Source organism: Drosophila miranda (assembly GCF_003369915.1).
Source record: "Drosophila miranda strain MSH22 chromosome Y unlocalized genomic scaffold, D.miranda_PacBio2.1 Contig_Y2_pilon, whole genome shotgun sequence".
NCBI classification, from domain to species: Eukaryota; Metazoa; Arthropoda; class Insecta; order Diptera; family Drosophilidae; genus Drosophila; species Drosophila miranda.
This window is the reverse complement of record NW_022881614.1, coordinates 36,898,387-36,905,673: the sequence shown is the minus strand read 5'-3', so window position 1 is coordinate 36,905,673 and position 7,287 is coordinate 36,898,387. Positions and strand designations below refer to the sequence as shown.

At 44.4% G+C, this 7,287-nt stretch overlaps 2 protein-coding genes across 6 annotated transcripts; one reads left to right on the top strand and one right to left on the bottom strand.

Moving 5' to 3' along the window:
- The first annotated feature begins 4,027 nt into the window (after positions 1-4,027).
- LOC117194086 lies at positions 4,028-5,034 on the top strand. Of its 3 annotated transcripts, none has more exons than XM_033398725.1 (3): positions 4,028-4,492; positions 4,561-4,683; positions 4,959-5,034. In XM_033398725.1, exons 1-3 carry the CDS (start codon positions 4,278-4,280, stop codon positions 4,981-4,983), a joined length of 363 nt encoding a protein of 120 aa, XP_033254616.1. In that variant the 5' UTR covers positions 4,028-4,277; the 3' UTR covers positions 4,984-5,034. The 3 variants fall into 3 exon arrangements, with proteins under 3 accessions (XP_033254616.1, XP_033254615.1, XP_033254614.1); XM_033398724.1 differs by having other exon boundaries at positions 4,561-4,698; positions 4,959-5,021; XM_033398723.1 differs by lacking the exon at positions 4,959-5,034 and adding an exon at positions 4,756-4,908.
- LOC117194085 lies at positions 4,959-6,397 on the bottom strand. 3 transcript variants are annotated; one of them, XM_033398721.1, is made up of 3 exons: positions 5,545-6,397; positions 5,339-5,476; positions 4,959-5,076 (listed from the first exon to the last, which is right to left on the bottom strand). In XM_033398721.1, exons 1-3 carry the CDS (start codon positions 5,757-5,759, stop codon positions 5,052-5,054), a joined length of 378 nt encoding a protein of 125 aa, XP_033254612.1. In that variant the 5' UTR covers positions 5,760-6,397; the 3' UTR covers positions 4,959-5,051. The 3 variants fall into 3 exon arrangements, with proteins under 3 accessions (XP_033254612.1, XP_033254613.1, XP_033254611.1); XM_033398722.1 differs by having other exon boundaries at positions 5,354-5,476; positions 5,545-6,394; XM_033398720.1 differs by lacking the exon at positions 4,959-5,076 and adding an exon at positions 5,137-5,279 and having other exon boundaries at positions 5,354-5,476; positions 5,545-6,393.
- Positions 6,398-7,287: the final 890 nt, after the last annotated feature.

Here is a 7,287-nt window from a genome sequence, read left to right as displayed (position 1 = left end):
ACTGCGGAACAAATTAGGACTACTACAAGAAGAATGATTCCAATTTAATGAAAACATGAACATGAAGCTTTATTAACGATTTTATTACATTAATTCATATTTTTTTTTTTTTGATTTGAACCAAAAGAACCAATGAATTGTTGAAGTAATTTAATTTTATGTTAATCTAATTTTAAAGTGATCTGATCGGGTTTTTCTGGGTTTTCCCCGTATCCTTAGAGCAAATGCTAGATCACATAACACTTTCCTGAATGCACACCAACCACATTAGAATAACAATTGAATGTTACCTTTTTGATTTAATGATGAAAACATTTTTATTTTATTTTTATGATTTTGATGAATAATGTTATTTTTGAGGGGGGCGTGTTGGAATACGCCTATTCCCACATTCAAATAATAACATTAAATACTATTAAATAATACTATCGATATATTAAGTATTATTATGTAAAGTTAGTCTGGTCACACTTGAAGTGTCCACTTCCTCTTTCTTTTCTGATCTCGAATCGAATGTACGTGGTACCGGTGTTGCAGTGAAAAAGTAATCAAGAAATACATAAATAATCTTTAAAGAAAAATATAACTTGGTACTGTCATTCGTTTACTAATTGTCATAGCTAGTTATCCAATAGCTTAGGATGAAAACCGATGGACTTTATGAGAAGTACTGGAAGTCCTATAAAAAACCAATCTACCAGTTAAACATTTGGAAAGGCGATTAATTCCGATAATGATCTGATGATGATCAGTTTACAGGCCAGTATGTAGGACCTCTGTATTCATAAGGTGTGTAAAAAAGACATTCAATCGCAGGAGGGAGGAGTGTAATCATTCGAAAGAGAACTTGCCCAAGTGATCGAAGAAACTGAGTCTGTTAGGCGCACCAAAGCCTCTGTTATGGTTAACATTCATAATATCGTATAAACAGCATCCACACATCGTCACACTCTCCGAGTATACATACTGTACTCTTTTTTATAAAAGCTTATAAAACCGATCCAATCCATCAGATTCTGGAAGAATCTTCACGTGTGTGTTGGAGAACATAGAAGAGCCAATTATTCCAAAGCTAAATTTGAGGTCAGGTTACAATAAAAATTATTTATTAAATAGGCAAAAGCTAAATTGTCCTGGTATTGCTGTCAATTAAATGTCAATGCATCAATTAGTCATCGGTTTTTTCCTTTTGCAATTAAAAAGTCGTTTGGCTTTATAATTTATAATTTTATCGCATTTAGGCGAGGAAAATGTTTCCGAAAAACAGAGCAAGCCTTATTCCGTTTTTCAACAGTAAATCGGAGCCTGTCTTTAAGGTAATTTCCGCATTGGTTTATCTCTATTCCTCCATCCTTTGCCTGCTAAGAACTAACCTCAATTCAAGCTCAATTCAAGCGTACAATCCGAGTACGAGTACGAGTAGGAGTACACTTTTACAACACTTTCAACTTTTAACCCTAAGTGGGACGGCAAAGAAGAAAAAAACATACATACAACAAAGTCATTCAAATTATAGCGGAAAATTACCTTAACGAAAAGGCTTCCGTAACTGTGGTAACCTCTTTGACACAACTGTACGCCGTCTGTCTCTCTGTCTCTGTCCGTGTTCGTGTGTGCCCCAAAATAAAAGCAATTAGATGTCGCCAACTGGCTGACTGGGATCGCGATTGTGTATGTGGGAGGTGGCAGGTGGGGGCGGAGCATGAGTGTGTGTGGGTGTGGCAGAGACCTACATAGCTGTAAAAAGTTTTGCCAACGCGATTTTCTTGGTGAAACTATAAATTAACAAGCCACAATCATGGCCGCAATGGAGACGACGTCGAGTTACCGTTATGTGCGCCATCTTTGTGTGTGTGTGTGTGCGCGTGTGTGGGAAAGTTTAGGTGTTGCGTGGGCCTGAGAGTGTATTAAAAACTTACCCCCCCCCCCACGCCCAACCCCTATCCACACCCCTACACCGTTTCAACGTTTATTTAACCCATGTTTCTGTTGTTTCTGTTGTTGTTGGTGATTTTTATTGCCATTGTTGTTAGTTTTAAAAACTTTCCCCACTGTTTCCAGGGGGGGGGGGGGGGGGGGGGGGGGATGCTTCTGGGTCGGATGGTTGATTGTCGAGGGCTAACATTTTGGGTTGTTGAAGCATTTATCTCTGCCGCTGTTCGGCTTCTTAAAGTTTCTCCTTTGGCAAATCCTGAATTGATTTTAAGTGGCACAAGTTTAATGATCGAAATTATTCAACATGCTTTGGCTTTGGCTTCGACTTTATGTGGGGTTTGTTTGTGGCCCGGCTTAGAGCTTATGTTTATGACAGGCTTAGTGCCAAATAAACATATTCCTTTCATTCGTTGAGGTTTCCCTTGAAGGATTCAGTCACATTTTCTCAGTGATCCATGTCTGATCTTTAACTATTTTTATACCCACTTTTGTTGAAATTTTTTCCAAATTTTCAATGTGCCCGGGCTTGCCGCACAGTTTGTGGAGCCTCCTGGTGGCACGATCTCAGACGGGAGGCCACAGCCGGCGATGCTTTGGGACGGCTGGCGCCGGCTGTGGCTGTGGATGCCAGGGTACAGGCGGTGCCAAGTGCAAATGCGGCCCAACTGTCCATGGAAGCTGCTCGGCCGGCTGGGCCCAGTCATAGGAACTCGCGCGATTTCCCGCCGGGCTGCACTCCGGGGGTACTGCTAACGAAGGCCTTCACCTTGCCCGCCTACATGCCGGCATCGCTGTTCAGGATACTGGCCGAGGACGAGCTGCCAGGTCCCAGGGCCTGCAGGAATCAGGAGTACTTCGCCTACCATCGGTTCTCGTACTACGACTTGAAAATGATCATCTCTCTGCTGAAGCAGAAGGCGGACCCAGACTGCAAATAAGACCCACAGACTCACAGACCCCCGGACCGGCTCCAGCTCCAGCTCCGATTATGACACTAATCGTATTAGTGGGACACAAGGAGGGGCCAGAGATATGTACACACACTCTGGCCCGGCCCCTCGTTTCCGGCTTACGTGCGAGACGTTTTTCGCACAGGTGACATAATGATCCGGACCCGCAATCGGCCATCGAACAATTTATTTTTTACAAACGCTAATGATATAGTTTCATCTGACAAAGTTTCGATTGCCGTGATGACACCATTATAGGTTGAAGGTAGAGTCTGCAGCAAATGTGCCACTTTGTCCATCTCATCCATTTTAGCCCGTAACAACTCACTCACTGTTTCATCAAAAATAACAAAATGACTCGAAAGTGTCATTTCACTTGAGATTTTGAGTGTTATTAAACGTTTACGTGCAGCTAATTGCGACGCAAGGCTTCTACGCTCATATATGGCGTCTAAATTCTTCAGGATATCACGTGCCGAAATGTCGCCTGCCGCGAAGTTTAGAAATGCGTCGCCTAAATATTGAATTAAAATGCTCTTCGCACATCGCTCTGCCTTTTTCCAATTATCATCTACTTCGTTAGGCATTATGTTATCGACTACTTGGAGCACCTCTAATTCAGCAAACAAAGCTCTGATTCTAAATTTCCATATAGAATATTTCTCGCCACAAAAAGGCTTAATATGTTTAAGGGTCCTTTAATTAGATGCAAGTGCACGCCTACGTTGCGCACACTCGCCCGCCAGTTTTGCTACTGGCGGAGTTTATTTTCCAGCTTTTCTTATTACCTTTACGTTGGCAATTTACATTTAAGCTTAACTTACAACAATAATGTTCTTTTGAATTTGGCGGGCTGTTAACATTAACATTACATTAACATTAACATCTAGAGACATGTTTACATTCTATCAGTCTGTCAGCCCTATTTTGACATTCGCAACAATTGACGTGCATTTATACAAACAGGTGGTCACAAAGAGATGAGTATTTGGACAAAATTGCAACATTAATGACATTTATAGACTAATTTAATTCTATTTATTTTCTATTTCAGGTACTGGAAGATCATCGTCGTCGTCTGGATCAGTGTGGATGACACAGGGGGCATCCGCCTCAGCGCTGGTTGGGCACGGGTGTGTGATGCAGCAGATCACGCATCTGCGGCATCAGAATTGGCAGAGGCAGGATCCAGGAGTTGGCGTGAATGGTGTTGGTGTTTGGCGAGCGACTCTGGTCCGGCCGCCCACGTTGCTTCTACCTGGAGATCTGGGGATTGGCACTGGTCCGGCCAATCGGGGTGCGTTGACCAGTGGAAATGGCCGCAAATGAGTGCGGGTTGGCTGCATCCGAGTGGCTGCTGGTCCGGCCACCCAGGATGCACTGTCGATGTAGATGGAGATGGAGCGCTGGCCAGAGTCATCTGTATTGGCTGGCCTCGTCGTTGCATTCCCGCTGCTGTTTTGTGATGATGATGGCGTGACGTCATGGCCATCGGTTGCCGGCAGCGTAATCGGAGGGGCTTCCGAATTGGGCCCAACTTGCAACACAATGTTGCGGTTGGTGGCGAGGCAGGTACTGGAGAGGCTGATCTGTGAGTGTATTGTCAGTTAAGTGTGATTAGTAAAAGAATTGGCTATTTTGTGTTGATGCGTGAATTGATGTTTTCCTTCTTTAGCGGCAGCCTGGATGTTGATGGCGACGACGATAGGGCCTTCAAACTTCGCCCATTTGGCAGGAATTGGATGGCGAAATTGACGAGGCACCTGCTGGAGAGGCATCTCTATCGGAGGCGTGGCAGGTACGTATGTTTTATGTGAGTTTGGACCATTTTGTGTTGAAGTGTGTATTGATGTTTTTTTTTTCCTTCTAGCGGCAGCCTGTGGACTGGATGTTGTTGGCGACGGCGATAGGGCCTTCAAATTTCCCCCATTTGGCAGAAAGTGGATGGTGAAATTGGTGTGACAACTGCTGGAGAGGCAGCTCTATCGGAGGGGTGGCAGTTACGTATGTTTTGTGTGTATTTGGACCATTTTGTGTTGATGTGTGTATTGACGTCATTTTGTTTTATTTCAGTGGCTTCTCTGGACCTGTGCGGTGAATTGTCAGGAGAGTCGTCAATATATTCCAAGAGTCGTCAAATTAGCAGCAAAAGACTCTCCTGACAATTCACCGCACAGGTCCAGAGAAGCCACTGAAATAAAACAAAATGACGTCAATACACACATCAACACAAAATGGTCCAAATACACACAAAACATACGTAACTGCCACCCCTCCGATAGAGCTGCCTCTCCAGCAGTTGTCACACCAATTTCACCATCCACTTTCTGCCAAATGGGGGAAATTTGAAGGCCCTATCGCCGTCGCCAACAACATCCAGTCCACAGGCTGCCGCTAGAAGGAAAAAAAAAAAACATCAATACACACTTCAACACAAAATGGTCCAAACTCACATAAAACATACGTACCTGCCACGCCTCCGATAGAGATGCCTCTCCAGCAGGTGCCTCGTCAATTTCGCCATCCAATTCCTGCCAAATGGGCGAAGTTTGAAGGCCCTATCGTCGTCGCCATCAACATCCAGGCTGCCGCTAAAGAAGGAAAACATCAATTCACGCATCAACACAAAATAGCCAATTCTTTTACTAATCACACTTACCTGACAATACACTCACAGATCAGCCTCTCCAGTACCTGCCTCGCCACCAACCGCAACATTGTGTTGCAAGTTGGGCCCAATTCGGAAGCCCCTCCGATTACGCTGCCGGCAACCGATGGCCATGACGTCACGCCATCATCATCACAAAACAGCAGCGGGAATGCAACGACGAGGCCAGCCAATACAGATGACTCTGGCCAGCGCTCCATCTCCATCTACATCGACAGTGCATCCTGGGTGGCCGGACCAGCAGCCACTCGGATGCAGCCAATTCGCACTCATTTGCGGCCGTTTCCACTGGTCAACGCACCCCGATTGGCCGGACCAGTGCCAATCCCCAGATCTCCAGGTAGAAGCAACGTGGGCGGCCGGACCAGAGTCGCTCGCCAAACACCATCACCATTCACGCCAGCTCCTCTCCTGGATCCTGCCTCTGCCAATTCTGATGCCGCAGATGCGTGATCTGCTGCATCACACACACGTGCACATCCAGCGCTGAGGCGGATGCGCCCTGTGTCATCCAGACGACGACGATGATCCTCCAGTACCTGAAATAGAAAATAAATAGGATTTAATTAGTCTATAAATGTCATTAATGTTGCAATTTGTCCAAATACTCATCTCTTTGTGACCACCTGTTTGTATAAATGCACGTCAATTGTTGCGAATGTCAAAATAGGGCTGCCTGAATGTAAACATGTTTCTAGATGTTAATGTAATGTTAATGTTAACAGCCCGCCAAATTCAAAATCGCATTATTGTTGTAAGTTAAGCTTAAATGTAAATTGCCAATGTAAAGGTAATAAGAAAAGCTGGAAAATAAACTCCGCCAGTAGCAAAACTGGCGGGCGAGTGTGCGCAACGTAGGCGTGCACTTGCATCTAATTACCTCGAAAAAAAATTACCTCAGCGCCTAGTGCTCAAGGACTATAAGAGCTAGAGCAACGATGTTTTGGATCCAGACTTCTGTGATATGTCACTGCTACAAAAATATTTCAAAACTTCGCCCCGCCCACTTCCGCCCCCACAAAGGACGAAAATCTGTGGCATCCACATTTTTAAAGATACGATAAAACCAAAAACGCAGAATCGTAGAAGATGACTATATCTTCTAGAGTGCAAAATCTAAACCAAATCGTATAATTATTATATCCAGAATCAAGAAAACAATTTCATTCTTTCTCGCTCTGTCTCTCTCTAACACACAGGTTTCATGGTCGCTTTTGCCAATTGCAAAATATGAGTTCAAGGATCTCAGAACCTATAAGAGCCAGAGCAAGCAAACTTAGTATCCCCACTCCTGTGATATCGGACCTTGACCGTTTCGTGTCCAAATTTCGACACACCCCCTTCCGCCCACGCAAAGGACGAAAATCTGGGGAATCCACAAATCTCAGAGACTATTAAGGCTAGAGTAACCAAATTTGGTATCCGCACTTCTGTTAGATCTCACTATAAAACGCATATCTCAGAATTTTGCCCCACCCCCTTCCGCCTCCACACAAAGGACGAACATCTGTTGCATCCACAATATTGCACATTCGAGAAAACCAAAAACGCAGAATCATAGATAATGACCATATCTATCAGATTGCTGAATCTGGATCAGATCGGATCATTTTTGTAGCCAAAAGCAAGAAATCAATTTTCACTGGCTACGCAGCGCCCGACGTCACGCTCAGACTGATTTTCTGTCTCTCTCGCACGCACTCTTTGTCGTGTCGTTTAACATTAGCGGCGTCT

What these genes read in the sequence shown, in the direction of transcription:
- LOC117194086 (XM_033398724.1), top strand. Translation starts at nt 4,278, where the DNA reads ATGGAGATGGAGCGCTGGCCAGAGTCATCTGTATTGGCTGGCCTCGTC. An exon ending in ATCTGTGAGTGTATTGTCAG is followed by an intron (nt 4,493 to 4,560) that starts TTAAGTGTGATT and finishes TTCCTTCTTTAG; the next exon opens with CGGCAGCCTGGATGTTGATG. An exon ending in GGCAGGTACGTATGTTTTAT is followed by an intron (nt 4,699 to 4,958) that starts GTGAGTTTGGAC and finishes GTTTTATTTCAG; the next exon opens with TGGCTTCTCTGGACCTGTGC.
- LOC117194085 (XM_033398721.1), bottom strand. Translation starts at nt 5,759, where the DNA reads ATGGAGATGGAGCGCTGGCCAGAGTCATCTGTATTGGCTGGCCTCGTC. An exon ending in ATCTGTGAGTGTATTGTCAG is followed by an intron (nt 5,477 to 5,544) that starts GTAAGTGTGATT and finishes TTCCTTCTTTAG; the next exon opens with CGGCAGCCTGGATGTTGATG. An exon ending in GGCAGGTACGTATGTTTTAT is followed by an intron (nt 5,077 to 5,338) that starts GTGAGTTTGGAC and finishes GTTTTATTTCAG; the next exon opens with TGGCTTCTCTGGACCTGTGC.